The 22,589-nt window shown below is 39.3% G+C and overlaps 3 protein-coding genes across 3 annotated transcripts; 1 reads left to right on the top strand and 2 right to left on the bottom strand.

The window, feature by feature from the left end:
- The first annotated feature begins 8,188 nt into the window (after positions 1-8,188).
- LOC107779704 (inorganic phosphate transporter 1-4-like) lies at positions 8,189-11,312 on the top strand. Its single transcript, XM_075237748.1, has 2 exons — positions 8,189-8,346; positions 9,384-11,312. The coding sequence occupies exon 2, from the start codon at positions 9,430-9,432 to the stop codon at positions 11,056-11,058; it is 1,629 nt and encodes a 542-aa protein (XP_075093849.1). The 5' UTR covers positions 8,189-8,346; positions 9,384-9,429; the 3' UTR covers positions 11,059-11,312.
- A 457-nt stretch (positions 11,313-11,769) lies between these two features.
- Positions 11,770-14,867, bottom strand: LOC107779791 (actin-depolymerizing factor-like). The gene is made up of 3 exons (XM_016600307.2): positions 14,681-14,867; positions 13,826-14,091; positions 11,770-12,512 (listed from the first exon to the last, which is right to left on the bottom strand). The coding sequence occupies exons 1-3, from the start codon at positions 14,699-14,701 to the stop codon at positions 12,362-12,364; spliced, it is 438 nt and encodes a 145-aa protein (XP_016455793.1). The 5' UTR covers positions 14,702-14,867; the 3' UTR covers positions 11,770-12,361.
- A 698-nt stretch (positions 14,868-15,565) lies between these two features.
- On the bottom strand, positions 15,566-19,812 carry LOC107779624 (uncharacterized). The gene is made up of 6 exons (XM_016600109.2): positions 19,629-19,812; positions 19,441-19,535; positions 19,267-19,367; positions 17,241-17,310; positions 16,056-16,108; positions 15,566-15,912 (listed from the first exon to the last, which is right to left on the bottom strand). The coding sequence occupies exons 1-6, from the start codon at positions 19,639-19,641 to the stop codon at positions 15,810-15,812; spliced, it is 435 nt and encodes a 144-aa protein (XP_016455595.1). The 5' UTR covers positions 19,642-19,812; the 3' UTR covers positions 15,566-15,809.
- Between the last annotated feature and the right edge of the window lie 2,777 nt (positions 19,813-22,589).

The raw sequence follows: 22,589 nt of genomic DNA, 5'->3' as shown, positions 1-22,589 counted from the left end.
CTGTTATTAAAGCTGATGCCGACAAAATGTTGGCCCAATATAAAGCTGATGCTGAGGCGGCCCAGGCCCGAACGAAAGATATCGTCGAGCATGCGAAGCGGTAATCCCGAAGGGAGGCCCTCGAGGAGATTCATACTCGGGGTTTCGACTTGTCGGCCGAAATCGAGAGTGCTAAGGGGCTCAAAGCTGAGGCCAAAAGGTTGGCTTATCCCAAGGAAGACTCCGAGAGTTCGAGCAGATCCTAGGGAGAAGGAGACTCCGAAGACGCTGGCGACGAGGCTGGCTCCGGTAAAGACCAGGCCGTTTAGGTGCCTTGGATATTTTTTGTATTTTGTACTTGTGTACTTTTGTACTTTTTGTCAAGGCAATTTGGCCTTTGTAAAGACTGTATATATAATATAAGGTTTGCTTTTTCCCTTGACAATCTCTGAGTTTTGTTGTGTACTTTGCTTTATTATTTATATTTGCAAAGATCGAAATGCCTTAACATGAACTAGTTAGGTCATGTTCGGAGGTTTGAACAGGCCTTGACTTTGACATTATTTTGCCTAAGGCATCATGAGGGTTCGGTATGACCAGAACGTTTCCCCATAGTACTTATAAGTTTTAGATTATAGTTTGTCGAGGGTGGCCTTTAGAACCGATTTAGAAATTTTTCAAGGCCTTGTTTTTTATCACGGGTCACGGACGTCTCTGAGTCGTTTTAATATGGCCGTAACCCTTTTTGGTTCAGGTGTTGCCTGGTGGGCTTATCACCTCGAGTTATTTGGGATTGCCTAAGATAACAGTCCCCGGATGGGGATGGCGTAGCCTTTAAGGTTCGGGCGCTGCCTAATAGGTCTTATACCCCCGGGCTTCGATAGCCCGAGCCGCCCGAGTTTATTTTTGGATGGCAGTCCCCGATTGCGAGTGATCGTTTGAACCCGGATAAAGGAGGCCCTTGGGCTCGATACCTTTAGGGGATCGAATGTAGAAAATTCCTTAAGAGGAAAGAAAAAAGAGAAATTCTTAAGGGGCAAGATATTTATCCGCAAGGTAGAAACTTCTTTTTATTCCTGTGCATAATAGTTACACATGTGTACAAGTTTTGTGCCAGGGCTCGAGCAGTTTATGCGGGCATGGTTCATTTGACCGTTTGGTCCATACAACAAATCCTATCGATCGAGCCGAGACCATTCAATCATAAAGTTTCTTTCCTTGCTAAAGTCATTATCTGAGGGTAATGCGCCCCAGTGTTCGGGGCCAATCGTAGAGAGGCCTCGAATACTGTTCTTGTGATCTTCGATACCGGTTCATAACTGACCTTCAATTCTAGGTTAGCATGATTTACTACTTCCTCGTTGAAAACCTTGCCGGAAAACCCATTTGGGACAAAACTGGTTCAAGGGAAAAAGAGTGCAACGTATGCTTTTAGGCCTAAAATTTATTTCGCTCCTTGTTTGTTACATGCAAGTGTTAGCTCAAAATAATAGAAATGAATGAGATCATACCTTAGCAGTAATATCATTTCAAGTGAGTTATATTCCAGTTGTTCGGTAGTTTCTCATCGTTCATTGCTCCGAGTTTGTAGGACCCCTTTCCGGTGATCTCAATAATTTGATACGGACCTTCCCAGTTCGTACCCAACTTCCTTTCCATCAGGTTTCGAGTGCTTAGTGTGACCATCCTTAACACTAAGTCACCGACATTGAAGTGTCAAACTTTGGCACTTCGATTGTAATATCTCTTAATCTGCTATTTTTGGACGGCAAACCGGACAAGAGCTGTTTCACACCTTTCATCTGATAGATCTAGGCTCGTGTTCATAGTCTCGTCATTTGATTCCTTGGTTGCATATCGGAACCTGAGACTAGGCTCTCTGACTTCGACCGGTATTAGAGCTTCGACGCTATAAACCAGTGAGAACCAGTTGGCCCCAGTACAGGACTTCGAGGTCATATGGTATGCCCATAAGACTTCGGGCAGGATTTTCCTCCATTTTCCTTTGGCGTCAGTTAACCTCTTTTTGAGGTTTTGGAGTATGGTTTTGTTGGTTGATTCTGCTTATATGTTCCCACTAGGGTGATAGGGCATTGATAGGATCCTTTTGATCTTGTGGTTTTCGAGAAACTTGCTTACTTTTCCGTCGATGAATTGTTTTCCCATTGTCGCACACAATCTCAGCCGGCATTCCGAACCGGCATTTGATGTGGTCACAAATAAAGTCGATGACCTCATTCTCCTTAACTTTCTCGTATGCCCGGCCTTCCACCCACTATTAAAAATAGTCAATCATAAACAATATAAATTGAGCCTTACCGGGTGCCCATGGAAGGGGGCCGACGATGTCCATTCCCCACTTCATGAACAGTCATGGTGACAAAACTGAATACAGCAGCTCCCCGGGTTTATGAATCATCAGAGCATGTCTTTGACATTGATCACATTTTCCATATCAATCCGGTAGTACCCGGTTTTTTCGAATGAATGATTCGGCGCCTGAATGATTTCCACAGGTTCCCTCGTCGATTTTCCTCAAAATGTACTCGGTATCCCTTGATCCTAGACATATCGCGAGTGGGCCATCGAATGTTCTTCTAAAGAGGGTTTCGTCTTCGGACAGGCTAAACCAGGCTGCCATTGTACGCAGGACCCTCAATTCTTTTGTGTCCGAGGGTAGTTTTTCGGTCTTCATATATTCTATATATTTATTTCTCCAATCCCAAGTTAGGCTTGTCGAGTTAATCCAGGCATGTCCTTCTTCCACTACCGATATCATAAGTTGTACGACTGCCCCTGAGTTGAAATCGTCATCCTCGACCGATGATCCTAGGTTAGCAAGGCATCAGCCTCACTGCTTTGATCCCGAGGTACATGTTCCAAAGTCCATTCTCTAAACTGCTGTAATGTTACCTGCAACTTATCTAGGTACCTTTGCATTCGTTCTTCTCTAACCTCGAACGTCCTATTAACTTAGTTCACCATGAGGAGGGAGTCACACTTGGTTTTGATTACCTCTGCCCCCAAGCTTTTGGCTAGTTCGAGAGCTGCAATCATGGCCTTATATTCGGCCTCCTTCTTAGTCAATTTCACAGTCCTAATAGATTGTCTAACTACATTGCCTATTGGTGGCTTCAATACGATGCCAAGTCCGGACCCTTTTGCATTCAAGGCGCCATCCGTAAAGAGGGTCTAGATCCCCGAGGAGGTCCCTCAGTTGATTAATAACTCTCTTTCGACCTCGGGTATTAGGGTCGGCATAAAGTCGGCCACAAAGTATGCCAAAATTTGAGATTTAATGGCAGTCTGGGGGCGATATTCAATATCGTACCCACTGATTTCCACGGCCCATTTGGCCAACCGGCCTGAGAGCTCGGGCTTATTAATAACATTCCTCAATGGGTAAGTAGTCACGACACATATGGGGTGACACTGGAAGTATGGTTTTATATTTCTAGAGGCGCTTAGCAAAGCGGGCGCCAACTTTTCTAGGTGAGGGTACCTAGTTTCGGCCTCACCTAGGGTCCTATTAACATAGTAAATTGAAAATTGCGTACCTTGCTTATCCCGGACCAGGACTCTACTTACCGCTATCTCCAATACTGCCAAGTACAAGTATAGTTGTTCCTCTTTCTTCGACGTGTGAAACGGCGGTGGGCTCGATAGATACTGCTTGTGTTCCTCCAAGGCCCGTTGGCACTTCGGGGTCCATGAGAAGTTATTCTTCTTTTTCAATAATGAGAAGAATCAGTGGCTCTTGTCGGAGGACCTCGAGATGAAACGCCCAAGGCGGCTATGCGCCCGGTTAATCTTTGCACGGCCTTCACATTGTCCACAACCGTGATATCTTCGATGGCTTTTATTTTGTCGGGATTGATCTCGATTCCCCGATTGGATACCATGGATCCGAGGAATTTACCTGATCCAACTCTAAACGCGCATTTCTCCGGGTTCAACTTCATATTGTATTTCTTCAATATGCTGAAGGTTTCCTACAAATGTTTTAAATGGTCCTCTGCTCGCAGGGACTTAACCAGCATATCTTCAATGTAAACCTCCATTGAATTCCCTATTTGTTCCTCGAACATCGAGTTTACTAGGCGTTGGTAAGTGGCACCGGTATTTTTTAATCCGAATGGCATCACATTATAGCAGTAAGTGCCGTACTTAGTGATAAAGGAGGTTTTTTCCTGATCATCCGGGTTCATCCGTATTTGGTTTTACCTGGAGTAGGCATCTAGAAAACTGAGGATCTCATGGCCGGCCGTGGCATCGATCATGCGATCGATGTTGAGCAAAGGGAAAGAGTCCTTGGGACATGCCTTATTCAAATCCTTATAGTCTACACACATTCTTAATTTGTTCCCTTTTTTAGGGACTACCACTACATTTGCTAACCAATCTGGTATTTAACCTCCCGAATGGACCCTATTTTAAGGAGTTTAGATACCTCATCCTTGATGAAAACATGTTTGACCTCGTACTGGGGTCACCTCTTCTGCTTGACGGATGGAACTTCAGGTCCAGGCTTAGTTTGTGAGTGGTTATCTCCGGTGGGATCCCTGTCACATCAAGGTGGGACCAAGAGTTTGGCGGCCGGTTGTTCCTCATAAACTGTTTTAACCCGACTCGGTGTTGGGAATTTTAACATTTGTTGCAGAGTTCAGGGTACTGCACTCATGTTAGGGATCTATGGCCTCCCGAACAAAGCATTGTACCTCATATCTCCTTCGATCACATAAAACTTAGCTTCCTGGATGGTCCCGGTGGTGCTCCGGTAATGTTATCTCACCCTTAGTGGTTTCACAGGCCATGTTGAAACCATTTAGAACTCGGACTGCAGGCACGATTTGATCTAGTAGACCGAGTTACTCCACGACCCTCGATCGGATGATGTTGGCCGAGCTACCTAGATCAACCAACACACGCTTAACTGGAAATTTATTTGAGTACAGATATTACCAGTGCATCATTGTGGGGCAACACGATCCCTTCCACGTCCTCGTCATTGAAAGACAAGGTTCCTTCCGGTATGTAATCTCGAGTTCGTTTTTCCCTCGTGATGGACTCTTTGGTGCGCTTCAACTTCGGCCCCTGAGGGACATCGACCCCACCAATGATCATGTTAATGACGTGTTGAGGTTCTTCTTGTTTGGTTTGTTTGTTAGAATCCCTATTCCTAAAATGATTCTTGGCTCGGTCTCTCAGGAATTCTTAAAGATGCCCATCTTTAAATAGTTGGGCTACTCCCTCTCTCAACTGTCGGTAATCCTCTGTTTTGTGGCCATGAGTGCCATGATATTTACACATCTGGTTAGGATCCCTTTGGGTTGGATCGGATTGTAGAGGTTGAGGCCATTTGATATCTTTGATGCGTCTGATAGCTGATACAATGGCGGCAACATCGACGTTAAAGTTGTATTCCGATAACCTCGGTGCTTCTTTAGGCCCGATGGGCCTGTCGAAGCTGTTTTTGCTCATGAGTCCCCGGTTGCTCTGACCTCGATTGCTTCTCCCTTCATTTCTCATAGAGTTACGCCCGGGCCCACTGCTCTTTCGGTCTCTATTATACGGCATATACTTATCCCTGTTTGATCTCGATTCACGATTGATGTCTCTCTTAACTTTGTCAATGGTTCTGACAGGATATACGGACCCAGAAGGGGTCCTAAGCTGATCATCTTTGACCCTAATTTTTGATTGATATCGGTTATGTACATCGGCCTAAGTGATGGCTGGATATTCCACCAGGTTCTGTTTCAATTGTTGTGAGGCCAATGAGCTCCGAATATTGAGTCCTTGGGTGAAAGCCTAAACGGCCCAATCATCAGTGACCGATGGCAGGTCCATTCGTTCCATTTGAAACCGGGACACGAACTCTCTGAGCATTTCGTTATCCTTCTATTTTACTTTGAAAAGGTCTGATTTCCTAATCTCGACCTTGATGGCCCTGGCGTGTGCTTTCACGAAAGAATCTGCAAGCATAGCAAATGAGTCAATAGAATTAGGAGGTAAGTTGTGGTACTATGTCATAGCTCTTTTTGACAGGGTCTCTCCAAACTTCTTCAACAAGATAGACTCGATCTTATCATCCTCCAAGTCGTTCCCTTTTGATGGCACATGTGTAAGAGGTTACGTGCTCATTTGGGTCGGTCGTTCAGTTATACATAGGAATCTCGGGCATGCGGAATTTCTTAGGGATCGGCTTCGGAGACGCGCTCGGAGGAAAAGGTTTTTGCTCGAACTTCTTGGAATCGAGGCCTTTCATTATAGGTGGTGCTTCCGGTATTTGGTCTACCCTGGAATTGTAGGTTTCTACCTTTTTGTCATTAACTTCGATTTTCTTCTCCTCTGACTCTACCCGTTTTGTCAGTTCCTCGAGCATCTTTATGATCTCGGGGTTAGTCCCCGATTCGTTTTCATTTGACTTCTCTACGACCGGTTCATCCCTGCAGATGACTTCCCAGGGTGGATCGGGTTTAACTCTGCTCGGTGCGCAGCTTCGGTTCTGTAACTAAGCTATCGCCGCTTGTTGAGCCTCCAGTATTTCAAAGATCACCTTTAAACTGATCCCGTCTCCACCAACGTTTTGTGTATTTTGAGCTGCCGATCGGGCTCCACCACGGACGTTATTCTTGGGGTCGGTAGGCAGGTTTGTGTTGATATCCACATGTGAATTAGTGTCAATTGGGTCTACGACCGGAATTCCGATGGGATCAACGGGCGGTACTTCGTCACCGGGCGCTATATTGTTATTTCACCGTGATGATCGGACTCGTTGTCAACATGTATAGGTGCTGATTGAGAGTTCGACATTTTAAGTTTTAACATGAAATTAGAGACACTTTAAAAAACAAGTATAAAGTAGTGTGTGTTATGGAGATTTGCATCAAATAATCACTATTATTCTTAGCCTCCACGATGGGCGCAAACTGTTTACTCTCAAAATCGGATAACAATTGAATTTGTAAGTGGTTTTAAGGATATGTGACTAACTTGACACAAAACGATAAATTAGATTGCAATTGAAATAAATAATGATAAAGTAAATGCAAACCACGCGAATTGAACAGTCTTAGCCTCGGAAGGTTAATCACCCTCGAGCCAGATACGCTTCGATCGGTGTGAGGATACAGAAAAAAAAGAGTTTAAAGAGAAATAATAATAATAATGTATTGCATTGGGATGCGTGTTACAATGTCCTCAATGAATTATCAGACCCCCCTTTATATAATAGAGGAGTCCTACTTTAGGTATAATTTCTATAAAAGGTAAAATCCCTTGATTTGCTGATTGCCGGTTCCTCACTGATACGCGTCGAGATTCCCGCCGCAACATCTGCCCGGTTACGAATATTTCGGCCTTCTGTTAGTTATGCTAACAATGTTTCTTCGAGCTCGTTCGGGGCTAGGGTCGATTCCGAGGTCTCAGACTCAATGTTCTCAAAGGCAGGTTTTCTGACCCCGGGTTCTAGCCTGTTGTGACTTGGGGCCGATCTTTAGTCTTGCATTGTCATGTTCCGAGCATGTCCTTTCATGTCGTAGGCGAACTCGAGCTCGACCGTATACACCTCCACCACTTTCACCCTTCCCCTTCCTCCTCGTCTCTCTCTCTCTTAGAGAACTGCCATCACTATCCTCCACCCTTCACTTCCTCCTTCTCTCTTCCGCCACCACTGTTCCACTGTCACTTCCACCCTCTACCCTTCCCTCTCTCCTCTTGCCTCCCTCACACTACTGCCGCCAATAGTCTTTCTTTCTCCAGTCTTTCTTTCTCCACGATACATTGTCACTTCACCGGAGAAAAAAAATAATTTTTATGTGAGTGGGTGGGGTGGGCGTAAGCGGGTCTGGGTAGTGGGAGTTGATACGTGATTTTTCATAATTATATCTATATCTATATGTGTGTAAGCATTTATTAAAATTACACGAGATGTACATGCAACGTATGAAATGCACGTACTAGGCATAAAATGTACATACAACGCACGTGATCAGCAACTGCTATAAATTAATTATGAATACTACCTTGTATTTTAAAACAAGGTGATGTCAAAAGGGGGTATATAGGAATTTGTAAAAGCCGAATCTTCTTAATATTTGGATTTGGAAAATTCTTTATTTTCTTATGTTTACCTTTTCCTTTTGGAGAACGTGTGGTATTATCTAACGGATCCTATATTTAGGAGGAAACCAAGAAGCCTCCTAAAAGCGGGGAAGGAATATACCAGAGGAGATCCCCAGGTGGTTACAGAATCCTCGTTGTATATATACTCATCAGCCTTAGCCCTCTCTTCCACCCATCCTTTTCTCTTCTCTCGTTCTTCTGCTCTTTTCTCTTTCTCGCATCTATTTGCAGCAATAGCAGGTCTGTATATGTTTCTATCTTCTTTTTTCTTTTCCTTTTTCCAGTCGTTAATACATGTATATATGTGTATATGTATGAGTCCACGGTGTGATATTAGATATATAGTAGTATATACATGCATGTCTGTATGCATTAGAGTTTTCTGAGTGTGTGTACATCAAGATTCTTCTCTCGCATGCAAGATAAAGAAGAATGCGACATATATATTTCAACTTTTCCAAGTTGATTAACGTGCCGTGATTCTTGAAATATGCAAGATTTTATTTTACTTTCTTTGCTGCTTATTAAAAATATCACCTAATTATAGGATACACGAATTATTGTTTTATTTGTTTGGATACCTAATTTGAAATCATGTCAGTTCGCCAATTTTTGTTCATATATTAATTTTGAGGGGGAGGGGAGGGGTTAATGGGGTGTGGGCGCGTGTAACCAAAGCTACTAGTTTAACATTTAATATATATATATATATATATATATATATATATATATATATATATATATATATATATATATATATATTTATATATATATATATACTAATATGTGGCCTGTATACACCGTACTTATATTTTTTCGTGAAAAGGTGTTCAACTTGACACCCTAGAGGCTAGAGCGTATGTAGCTCTGCGCTGACGAGGTATTTGGTGATTTTGGTGGAGGAGTGGGTGCGTGGGATGGGGTTGGAGATGCAGCTTTTAAATATCAATAAAGATGTGGCTTTTCTAGGAGAATAAGGGATGATCTGCTTCTATAATTAAGACTTACACATGTTTCCTATTTTATCTGAATTCAAAGACATATATAGTTCGACCCCACTAAAATGGACTTATTGTTTGTTACCATTTTGTGCCAGATCCTATTGAATTTCTTGTCAATATGCATGATTTTCTTTTTTCCTTCTTTTATTTTGTTGTTGTTTGTGTTATAATAGCTATTAGCTGTTTTGAATGTTGAGAATGCTGCTCTTTTGGCAGAGATAAGTCTAAAAGCTCCATCAGGGTCGAAATGCTGAATATTGTTGTTTTGATATGCAGATAGATCATTGTAGAAGAGGAGAGTTAACAAAGACAAGAAGTAGAAATGGCTGGGGATATGAAGGTTCTGAATGCGCTTGATACGGCCAAAACACAATGGTATCACTTCACAGCAATCATAATAGCTGGCATGGGATTTTTCACTGATGCCTATGATCTGTTTTGCATCTCTCTAGTCACTAAGTTGCTCGGCCGCATTTACTACCATGTCGATGGCTCTCCAAAGCCTGGGAGTCTACCTCCTAACGTCTCGGCTGCTGTCAATGGCGTCGCTTTCTGTGGTACCCTTGCTGGGCAACTCTTCTTTGGCTGGCTCGGTGACAAAATGGGCAGGAAAAAAGTCTATGGCATGACCCTTATGCTCATGTGCTTATGCTCAGTTGCTTCAGGTCTTTCTTTTGGTAGGGAGCCTAAGACTGTCTTGGCCACCCTTTGCTTCTTTCGCTTCTGGCTTGGTTTTGGAATTGGTGGTGATTACCCGCTTTCTGCTACTATTATGTCTGAATATGCCAACAAGAAGACTCGGGGCGCCTTTATTGCTGCTGTTTTCGCTATGCAAGGATTTGGGATTTTAGCAGGAGGTATCTTTGCCATCATTATTTCTGCTGCATTCCAGGCAAGTTTCAAGGCGCCGGCTTATGAGGTCGATGCGCTTGGCTCAACAGTTCCTCAAGCTGACTATGTGTGGAGGATCATATTAATGGTTGGAGCAGTTCCTGCTCTTCTCACTTACTACTGGAGGATGAAGATGCCTGAAACCGCTCGTTACACTGCTCTTGTTGCCAAGAATGTTCAGCAGGCAACTGCAGATATGGAAAAGGTTATGCACGTTGACATTGGGGCGGAGCAAAAGGAGCCTGCAGTTTCTGCTACCACTGCTGTAAAGTCAAGCAATGAATTTGGTTTGTTCACAAAACAATTCGTTAGTAGACATGGACTTCACTTGCTTGGCACAACCAGCACATGGTTTCTGCTTGACATTGCATACTACAGCCAAAATCTGTTCCAGAAAGATATCTTCAGTGCCATTGGATGGATTCCTGCTGCCAAGACAATGAATGCAGTTGAAGAGGTTTACAAAATTGCAAGGGCGCAAACTCTAATCGCTCTCTGCAGTACCGTGCCTGGCTACTGGTTCACAGTGTTCCTCATTGACAGGATTGGAAGGTTTACCATTCAATTGCTTGGTTTTGCAATGATGACGGTGTTCATGTTTGCTCTGGCCATTCCTTACAACCACTGGACTCACCCTGGCAACCATATCGGATTCGTGGTTCTCTATTCACTGACCTTCTTCTTTGCCAACTTTGGACCTAATGCCACCACATTCGTCGTGCCAGCTGAGATTTTCCCTGCTAGATTGCGCTCGACTTGCCATGGAATATCAGCTGCATCTGGGAAGTTAGGAGCAATGGTGGGTGCTTTCGGGTTCCTGTATTTGGCTCAGCCACAAGACAAGACTAAGGCTGATGCAGGATATCCTGCTGGAATTGGGGTGAGAAATTCCCTTATCGTCCTTGGCGTAGTCAACCTTCTGGGAACATTTTTAACTTTCTTGGTTCCAGAATCAAAGGGGAAGTCACTAGAAGAGATGTCAAGAGAAAATGAGGACTCAACTGAGGCAGGAGCAGAGGTGGAGACTCATCCATCTAATAACAGGACTGTTCCTGTGTAAAAGTAGTTACTCTTTTCATTGCTTTTTTCTTTTTTTCCTTTTTATGTTCTGCAAAGGTCCTGCAAGGATGGATAAGGTCTATGTTCTTTCGACTAGTACTATAGTTTCTTAAGTTCAAGCTATTACCTCCAAGTGTAGAGATAGTTTCATGTATCTGTGTAATTGTCAGCAATTATGGAGTTCTATCGTACAATGTATTAATGGCATATCGTCCTGGTAATATATTTTTATGCAGTCATAAAGAGTTCCAAATATTAGTTTAGTACATCATAGAAGTCCCCAACAGTTTATGCTCCTGAAAAACAAAATCTGAAAAAGAAATGTAGTTTTTAGAGGTTTGAAGGACATCTATCTTAACAAATTAGTTTCCCTGCAATTTCTCTAACTCTTGCTTCGATTTCACCATATGGTGAGACGAGTTTTCTTTAGCTTTATGTCAAAAAATTCAATTCTACTTCAACATAGTTTGGATTGAACTAGAGCACTTCAAACATTTTTAACTATATCCATGATTCAATGGGTGTAAAGAATGTTGTAACTTGTGAGTTCATAGTTTTAAGAGGGAAACTTGGCAGTTCCTATTAAGAAAATGCGTTTTCATTTTGCCAGTTTGCAACATGACATCTTAACCAAGTAGCAGAGTTCCTCAACATGCAAATTTCAACCAGTTTGCCGACCACAAGTACAACAAAAAGAAAGAAAAATTAATAATATTGCAAATTCTAACTTTTCATCCTTGTCTACAGCAATATACTTTATTACACAAGCTATCATGTTACAAATCTTTATTAACATAACAGTAGGCATGTTAACTCACTTTCCTAGAAGACAATTTTACTTCAAATGCTTGTCGATTTCTACTCTTAGTTAAAAAAAAAACTGAACAATTTGATAAGGAAATCCAATACCTGATAGTGCTACTAACTTGACGTGACTCCAGCATGTAAGACTTAAACCATAATCCTTAATTTGAAGAGAAGTGGAGAATAAGGATTAGAGAGGATCCAGCCCCTTGCAGCCCATGAATACTATACTTGCTTGAGAACCACTGATATTATTATGCACTTCCTAATTGTTCAAACATCTGAGAAAAAGCAAAACAATAGCAACACCATATACACTAACAAGCTAAAATGTGTAACTGGAAATCAGCTTTCCCAAATTCCCTATTATTTAAGAAGAATTTTTGCTGTGTAAGAAACGGGGCCAACGATAAGCTATAAGCACTAATCATTATGATGGTATGGCCCTGCTAATGCTCTTCCTTTATTCTGAGGAAGATAGCTTTTGATGCAAGAGGTGCTCAGTGAGCACGGTCTTTCAGCACTTCAAGATCAACTTCTGTGGGATCAGTAGCCTGAATCTCATAATGAAAACCATCCAGCTCTCTTCTAAATGCGTCTTTGGAAGTGGCGTAAAGCATTTTTGCACGGATACGAGATGTTGCAGGAGACCTAAGGAAACAAAAGGAATGCACTGAGAATGTTAGGCTGTTACTTTTAGTTCTTTGAAGATGCTGAATTTGCACCTCAATTCAAATGTACTAGCAATGAAGTAGCTTCCATGTCATGAAATGATCAAATACCGTAATCCATAGAAAAACAAACAAACATAGAGGCAGACCAGTCGGCCACATATTTAAAATTTCTCAAATATGCTCCCAAACCTTAGTTTATCTTTATTTCATTTGCTCTTATAAAGAGAGCACCCAAAAGATTTTCAAAACTACTTTGCTAGTGAGGCCTGATCATAACTGATGCTCGTAAAATGAGAGTAAGACATGATCTAAATCTTCCAGCACATACAACCGAACTCATTTTGTATTGGCATTTAGTGGTAAAAATGAGACAAACATATTGGCATTCAAAAGAAATTTCACTGAAATATTAAATACTAACAAGTAACTTGTCCATGAGACAAGATATACCTTAAAAGGTGAAGAAAACTTAACGAATCGCATTATAAGGAATGGAGCCCATGCCATCCAGATAAAAACAACTCATGCAGATAATTTCAGGTTGAAGGCAACATCACATTGCAGAGATCCATTAAATCAACCATTTGAGTGCATTGAGTTCCGCTGTACTCTTTTGCTGTTTGTCAAATTTGTAGTTTAACAATTAGGTTTTGTTAGGACTTGATTGAAAAAAAAAACATCAGATTTACTTGGTCATAAAAGGAGGGGTTAGAGGAGTGAAATTGGAGGAGAAGAGTCAAACGTTGCTTCCCCTCTTTGTCAGAAGTATAAGAGGAAAAGTAAAAGTAGAAATAAAGCTTAAGAATTTGGACAAAAGTGACAGTTCCAATCCCAGAAAGAACGAACTGCTTTGAAATACAAGGATCAAAGTATCTAATTTTCTATGTGAATTCGAACAGAAGTTTATGTCACTAAATATTACATAACAAGTACCACTAAATCACATTACAAAATGCTTAAAATTTGTGATTCAAGAAAAAAATATAGTTCAGTCCTTATATGTTATTATTAGTCATATATAATATAATAGGATAGAAAGATTAAAATATCTCTCTATCACATTTATACCTTTCAACGGACGAAGTTCTACCACGAATTTCTACCTCCTTTATCCTTCACTTCCCCATCTTAGAAGGAAACATACAGGAAAACCAAGCTGGTGTACAACTTGTTTTTGTTTCCAAGACATGAGTTCAAGAAATGTATGGTGCACAGGTAAAATCAGTAAAAGATCAAGCCTAGTGGCAATCATATGCAGATGAAAATAGGCAGAAGGAGCTGGGAACTAACCAATGAACAAAGAAAATCTTGCTCTTTTGGCAATTCTCGGAGGTCACAAAATCAAAGTCATACACCGCATATCGGCAATCATTTTCTGGCAAAGATGCAGTAAAATCATCAAAGTTTTCAGCAGGGCTGCCAGTTTTCTCAACAATAACCTCCTTTTTCTTTTCATCAATCTTGAAAATCACATATCTGTGGACTTTCTTCCTCTTTAGCTCCAAGAATGCATTTTTGCCGTGATCAGCCACACCCATTCCAAAAGAAGCATTTGGCTGAAAATCAAGGAAAAATCCAGCTTAGGTTCAACATGTAACATGGAAAGAGATAGAGAATTTGAGGATTTAACATACCAAAGAAGCAAATAGATTTTAGTTCTTCACTGAAAAACTAAATTTAACTATTCAAAATTTGGCCTTTATCTTTTTTTCCCTGGAATAATGGTGGTACGAGGCCAACTTGCAGGCACCTTGACTATTTCTTTTGTACCTATTATTTTACACCAGCAGAAGTATTAAGTAACTCTCTAAACGTTTGCATATTTCTTGTTCAATTATAATGAATATATTAAGAATAGTGTTACATCCTAGTTGGGTGGTGTAACTTTATAACTTCAGAAGTTGTGCTCTACAGAACCTCATATGGATCAGGGCGTCACTGATTACTAAGGGGCTGCGTTTTCTACAACATAAAGTAGATGCTACCATGGTGCTTAAATCAAAATTATCAACAGAAAATCAAAACCTAAAAACATTTAGCTAATCGAAGTAATTGTTGATAACGTGGAAGTACAAAAATCTCTATAAGCCTTGTGAACATACAAATTCATCAAATACATGGATACACTTAGAGATAGAGACGTACCCCTCTGAATCTGAAAGACATGATTAATGTCTAAAAAAACTGGAGAGCAAAGAAATTGGAGTACCCTTGAGAGAAGATGGGGAATATTGTAAAAGGTGGTGTTGAATGGAGAGGTTATTAAGATAAGAGGAGAAAAAGAAGATACTGCCAAAATGAAGAAAGTAACGTAATAGCAGTATTATTCTCTGTTCTTTTCCCACACTTGTACTTTTTTTTTATAGAGTTGGTCCATTGTTTCTATCCAAAACGCCACCTTCTCAACTCAGGGGCGGTGCGTTGATCGAACGCTTCCCTTACTTTTTGCGATGCCAAACGCCATTTGACCATATTCAAATTGCCTTTTCCTCTAAGCTTTCCGCTGTTTTTTTTTAAAAAAAAATTTTGCATAAGATAAATCCTCTGATACCAAAAGAAATAGGCGGCATAACCCTTGAAATTGATTTTCATCGTATCTTTTTCTAGAGAGAAATTTAGATGGAATACCTCTTGTTAATAGGAGACGATATGTTTGAAGAATTAGAATCCCGCGCTTACGTAATAACAGAGGAAGACATAACTAGTCTATTAGTATTATGTTTATGCTACTACTCCTCTATGTTCTGTTTATAATACAGCTAAATTCACCCGCACTGGAACAAATAAGGCCTCCGAGACATTTAGTGTTATTACTATACTTGTTGAATAATAAAAGGACATCAATTCAAATTAACAGCTACAAAAATTGTAGCTAAATGAAAACAATTCAAATCAATCTTATTTCCAAAGTGTACTCTGGTCAAATTCATCTCCTAAATGATCTCGTTTGTACGATTTTAAGCTAAGATTTTGACACTTGATCATAATAGCACATACCATTTCATTGACAAGTTCGCTGAAAATTTCAAGTTTGGCAGGCTAAAAACCAAAAAAATAAAAGAATTACAAAGTTGGCTCATTTTTCAGCAACAAAGAAAAGAAAGAGCAAAATATTCCCTAGGATACAATCTGTTTATATCAGATGTCCAGAAGGGACTCATCAATACTAAACAAATACAATTCAAGGCAGCCAAATATATTTGTACATGTCAAATTGACCAATGTCATTGTTCCAAATTGATCAAACCTACTCCATTTTTAATCAGAGTCTAAATTACATCAGATCTGGATCATCTTCATAATCGTAGTCCGGTTCACTTGAATGCCTCATTCTCTTTGCATCTCTTGGACCTCCCCTTCCTTTCCTTGGTCTACCTCTGCAGAAATAGCCAAAAATAAGACTACCCTATCATATCCAGAACTTGAAAAATATATTATTGAGTATAAGAGAACAAGCAGTGAAAACTATCTATTTCACTCCTCCAACAACAGTGGTTATAGGATAAAATTCACTACTTACAGTCCATTGGTAGATATCCCTCCAACATCCCGACCAAGAGCTTGTTCCTCAGCCTGAAAATGTGCAATGATGCAACTTTCATATTCTTTGAAATATGGAATCAGCGTATCATGTTGGGTAAAATATGCATTTTGGTGTCATTCCACGACCATCGTGCTCCACTTTGAAGTAGAAGGGGACATGATAGCTCATGGACAGTTTCTCATTTATCTTTTCTACTTTTGGGTCTCTCTCGGACAGAGACAAACAAGGGGTTACAAGGAAAGGTTCCATCAATTGTAATTAAAGGATAGAAGATAGGAAACAGTATGAATTAAAATCCAATAACTCGTGTCAAAACGTCTTCGGAATGCTATTGAGCTGTTAACAAGCTCTGAGACCACTCAAAAAGGTAGGGGTTCCTGCATGGATGGGAGCGTCTAGTTTGTTGCTTGGTATACTCCTATCTCTTTCTTTTTCCACTCTCCTTATATTAACCCAGTCCTTTTCAGCCAAAGACAAGTTCAACTGCCTTTTTTCCCTACTGCTGCTTCTCGCTTAAATGGTTGATAGCATCTACTTCTCTGCTGATTCATTTGAAAATTGATAACTTTTCTGTTCTCATTTGTTCCTTCTTCCATTTATGTTATCCTCTCATTTCTTCCCTATCCTTTTTCAGGGTTCTAAAAGGAGAATTTCACATGGAAGTTCAACAGAATGCACTAAGATCCCTAACTTAACAACAGGAATATAAACCAAGAAGGTGTCAAAGTCGAGGTGCTGATCAAAAGAACACCTTGCTACTGTTGCAAATTTACATTAGAAACTCTATCAAGAATTTCTACTTTTATTCAGCTTCAGTAAATCTTTTCGACATTCATATGAGGTGCCCTAATTTGCCTCAGAACTTCTAGACTTTTAAAAGATAGAGACAGGACAGTCAATGGGTTATAATCAATAGCCAACGTACTATATCAAGTTTAAATCTGTACAAGAAACAAAGAGCAACAATTATTTTGTAAAACAGGGAAAAAAGAATATGTTCTTGCAACATGACAGACATAAACTTAGAGACAAACTAAATTTGGATATCACTCACAGAATCTCTGATATGATTCATAATGTATAAGATCGTAATGAAAAGATATAAATCCATCAACAGCATTCCAATGTTCCCATTGCTGAGAAATACAGAAAAATACATACTGCTGGTGAGGTGACAGACGATAAAGAAAAGAGTCTATCTTCAGGTTGAAACTTCCTGGATCGTTTCAAGCTGCAAAGCAGTTAAACAGAAAAAGGGTAAATTCAACAAGAAACATATAGGTGAACCTTAAACTATATCCAGAAGATTGGAAATCTAAAGACACAAAGGGAGATTCAGTAGACTTGTTTTTATAACCGAGAAATCCCTGAGATTTAATCTATTTGTAACATCATCATCATCATATTACCATATGATTACAGTGCAATAAGCTAAAGATGATGCCTTCTATTTCCTGGGAATGCCGGTCTCAATAACAATTCCAAAAACGCTAAAGTAAATGTATATCCTACATGTTCCTCCAACAACCACTAAACAGCTCCCTTTTTCAACTCTTCTCATATTAGTCGTACGAGTCAAGTAAAACAATGAAAATAGGATGGAGGAAAATATTCTTAGTATTGTAGAAATCTCAGTACGATTATATGGGAGGTCCCTCAGGATAGCCTTGTTTAGCTTCTAGAGTCTATTTACTAACTAGAGTCAAGGAATTAGTAGATCTGCTTTGCCCAAAATGGGAACGGGCTAGGGTTAAGAACTCATAATCTAAAGACCTATGATGAATTAGATAGGTTTTACACTTTTCTCAAAGAAAGAGGAAAGGTTGGCAGTTCAGGCTTCAGATGGATTAAAGGATATATTCAACAAGACAGAGCTTCCTCTGAAATAAACATACTTATTTGATTGACGTTATCGGTGGTGTACGGGCTAGCTTGCACGCATTTTCACTGATCCACTGGACAAACTATCCAACCCACAAGCACAGTTTACCAAGGTACTCCCGCCAAAAAAAAGGAGCATATAGGCACACATCAAGTGCTGTAGCTGGAATTCAAACCTGGACCTCCAGGTTCTTATTCTTGTGTTTCAACCACTAGGCCATCATCACGTGGATCTTTTCAGCACAATTAGCCGAATTAAAATGTCAATAACATTGGGTTTATAACAGTGTCTAAGAAGTTCTTTTGTTACTATCATCTTCTAGAATTTATCTCTGATTGCAACTATTGTTATTCTTTTCTTCTAGACCTTTTCACACACTGACTACAAGATTAACTTTCTCCATTACGTCTTCCCTGGGAAAGAAAAGAGAAACTGAAAAGATAGAGGGGGGACAGCAGAACTAAGCCTTTCGACAACGAGTCTCGCAATGGGACAGAACAAAATGTAACTAGCTTAATTACATCATTGATGAGCTTTTCTGCTTTTGCGTGAATATATAAAATCACAATTTACTAAGACAATTCGAAATGCCAAAAGTAAATTGGATTGCACCAGCCTTCTTTGTCCATATCCATCACACTGGCTATCAAAACTTTATCCTATTACTCTGACTTTTGCTCTTCTATTCCATCATCAATCAGTTGTGTAAGTAAATTAAGCATTTGTAAACACGAAAATTGTTCATAGTATCATCAATATAAATGGCAGTATAACTTGTTTTATATAACAGCAAATATATGGAAATACACTATTCTCTTGACAATAGAACTTTTCTTAGGATGGAAATGAAAGGAAAGGAAAGGGGAGAGGAAACAAGATTGTATCATAAATGCGAAAGTAGTCCAATTCTTAGTCTCCATTCGTTCCCCTAACTCTTCCAAATCCTTCCTTCCAAGCATACCACGCTCAAGGAAAGCAATTCACACAAGAAGTGCTAGAGTACTGCAACACCTATATCCAAATGCCTTAAACTAAGTCATTAATGATATATCTAAAAAAACACTATATGAATCAACTAGGTTTTAAATCCAAGCTAGTTGGGCAGGCTATATAAATTATCTGTATCTATTGCTCTAATTATATACTCTATCAATTCTCTCTATTCATACCCAATTCGTCGTAATATTAGACTAAATTCTTTGGCCTCACCCATCCTCAAGGTGAAGCCCTGGTAATACTCCCTCACACACGTGATGCCTAGGACAGGACAGTTTACCTGAAGGATTTAAACAAATAAAAACTTACAAGCTGGTGCTTTTGGACGAAGATAAAAACCCTTCAAAACCTTTGAGTACATTTCCACATTGGCTAGGATCTTGTAGGTAAATAGTCTCCATGTCGTAAACCTACAAAGTCATTTAAGGCATCATTTTGAATCTATCTATACATAAAATAATAAAACCCAGAAATTTCTTTGACCTGTTTTTCGAGGTTTCGGAGATCTTCATGAAGTTTGGCTCTTTTGGACAAAAGAGCAGCGAGCACTGCCGATGGATTGGAGGATGTTCGTTGCCCTAAAATGGATTATGGGACAAACATATTTTTTGAAGATACTGTAAAAACAAAATTAAGAGAAAGAAGATAAAAGGGTAGAGCCGAGGGTTTACCTTCGGCTTCCATTGAAATGAAATTTTGAGGGAGATCAAGAAACTGTTTATATATAGGTTTCTGGTAGCAGCGCTGGCACCTTCTGAACACTCCTCCGATCTTGGACAAAAAGGAGTCTCTTTTCTTCGACGTTGACGTTTCGGTCGTCCGGGTGGGTTCAGTTTTTTCCGTATAATGTAAAATATTTTTTGATGTTTAATTGTTGAGATAAAATATTTTAAAAAAAAATTATATCTATATATATTTATATAATTGAGGGCCTAGAAAAAGTGACTTGGCCTTCTCATGTGCTAGAAAAAAGATTTATCTATTATCTCCTCTTTTTTTAAAAATTTCCTCTCATTTTAATACAATACATAATTATTTATTTAATAAAAAAGGCACCGTTTCAGAATATTCAATTACTTGTCCTTTCGTTAAGAACAATAAAAGAGGAATAAAGGCGTCATTTCAAAATCGACAAGCCATAACTTCGTCTTTTTAATTTCCCCAATTTTAGAGGTAAAGTTGGTATAAAAAGAGCATCGGTAAAGCCATATCTCTCAGCCGCCATTAGCATTTCATACTCTTATGGAACTATCACATATATTCAGATGGATCTTCCGCAGCTTTGTCATCCCCGGTAAACTTGAACTTTCGTACCTCCAAGAAGATACTGTAACAATTTATTTTTATATTGTTGTTTTTTTGGTATATTTTATAGTGATTTGGGGTAATATTACTTACAATAAATTCTTCATTCTCCCTTGTGTCTCATGAGTTGGATATGACTCACTCTAATTTCCTTCAGAAATAGATTGTGTGGATTCAAAGGGTTCATATATGAAGTTTAACACCATTCTGACTTTGTGACTAACTTCCAGTTATATGAGTTTACAAGGAAAGTATGAAATGATTTATTTTGGGGTTACACAGCAATGAAGTAATTTTTTTCTTATATCTTTTATACTGCACTTTGTAAGGATAAGAATCCCTCCATGTTGATTTGGAGTTATTTCACTATATGATTTAAATGTGAATTCTTTGTTAGTGTGCTTTGTAGTGTGTTTGAAAAATTAGTCGGATTAGATTACTCCTCCAATTATCTCTTGTACTTTGAATGCTCACATTGTAGGATGTCCACTAATTGGATAAAACATGGAGTTAACATCTAACGATCCAATTCCCATTATAGGTTGTGATGACGTCCAACGTCGTCGTTAGGCATCTCAACGGTGAACTAATCCATTTAATTATTTATTTTATCACTTTTAAAATTTAAAATTTACTTAACAAAGAAACCAAGTATAGAAAGCTATGGTGATGTAAAACATAAATAAAACATAAAAGTGAAATGGTGATATTAATAGGCAAAAATCCATAATCGTTTATTAGTAACTTCCAAAATCCGGTGTCACAAATGCACGAGCAAATTAGTAGAATACAACCCCCAATAACTATTGTCGAAATATAATACAATAAGAAGAAGACTCTAGGTACTACAAATAAGAGGATGGGAAGCAGCTCACCACTAGGTCACCGGAAAATACGGATGCGCACCCGAATGAATACCAGATATACCTGCCTCAATACCTGCACAATTTATGTAGAAGTGTATCATGAGTACGTAAATCAACGTATACCTAGTAAGTATCTAGTCTAACCTCGAAGAAGTAGTGACGAGGGGTCAACATTGACACTTATTAGTGGTCAATAAATAAAGCGCATAAATTATAATTAGGCATGGAATACAACAATAACAATGGAATGAGAAACAATAAATAAATGATTCTTTAACTAAATATCAATTTAAAATACCCAATTATCACAGGCCAATTTCAACAAATAAGAGCCATCAAGCAGTTGTAAATTTTCAAGTCATGAAGGAAATATCAAGTATAATCGGACTCCTAGCGACATTACGCACGAGTTATGCCGAGGTCGTACGACCCGATCCATAATAATCGTGTATATACACTACCGAGGTCGTACGGCCCGATCCATGGATGCATCTCATTATATATGAATATTGCCGAGGCGTTCAGCCAGATCCATAGGAATAGGAAAACTCTTCGGACTACGGGACATACGTTTACAACACCAAGATAAGTACATAAAGCAACATAATTTTCTATCAACAACCGAATATTCCTCCAAACTCAAAGTAATGAAGCTCGATCTTACTTAATCTCTAATCAAATTGAATTGTTAATACGAGTAATTAAACTAACAAGTTAGGTTCAAATAATACAAATATTGCATAATAAAGTCCAATGTCTACCCGGACATAACATGATTTTAGCTATGTACGGACTCTCATCACTTTGTGTGTACGTAGCACCCACAATTATTAATAAATAATAATTTAAATACATATGAGGTTAATTCCCTATTACAAGGTTAGGATGGAGACTTACCTCGCTTCCAAGGTTAGACAACTGTCGTGCAAACTAATCAATATAAGCTCAAAATTTCATAATTTAACTATTACGGTAATTACCCAACCCAATTTGAAAAATTCTGATAAGTCACCCCCGAGGCCACGTGCCTGGATTCCGAAATGTTTTTAGATAAATGTTACCCATAACTTTACGAACTCAAATATATAACTTATACTAAATTTCATAATCAATTTCGTGATCTAATCCCATTTTTACCAAAACTTAGATTTTTCAATATAATCCCATTATTTCTACAACTTCTATGTTAAAATCTACCCATAATCTGTGTATTAAACTCATATTGGGTTGAAATCACTTACCTTAAAATGCGAGATAAAAAATCCCCCTCCAACATCTCCAAAATCGGCCAAGAGAAGTGAAAAATGAAAAAGAATGGCCTAAGTCCCAATTTTTATTAAATGTTTTGCGCAGTGGCCCTTCTTCACGATTACGAAAAAGGCCTCGCGATCGTGAAAACGGCCTCGCGCTCGCGAAGGCATAATTGCCAAGGCTCAGAAAAATCCCTTCGTGAATGCAACC

This window comes from Nicotiana tabacum, chromosome 19, assembly GCF_000715075.1.
Source record: "Nicotiana tabacum cultivar K326 chromosome 19, ASM71507v2, whole genome shotgun sequence".
Lineage (NCBI taxonomy): Eukaryota > Viridiplantae > Streptophyta > Magnoliopsida > Solanales > Solanaceae > Nicotiana > Nicotiana tabacum.
This window is presented reverse-complemented; position numbering and strand designations above follow the sequence as displayed.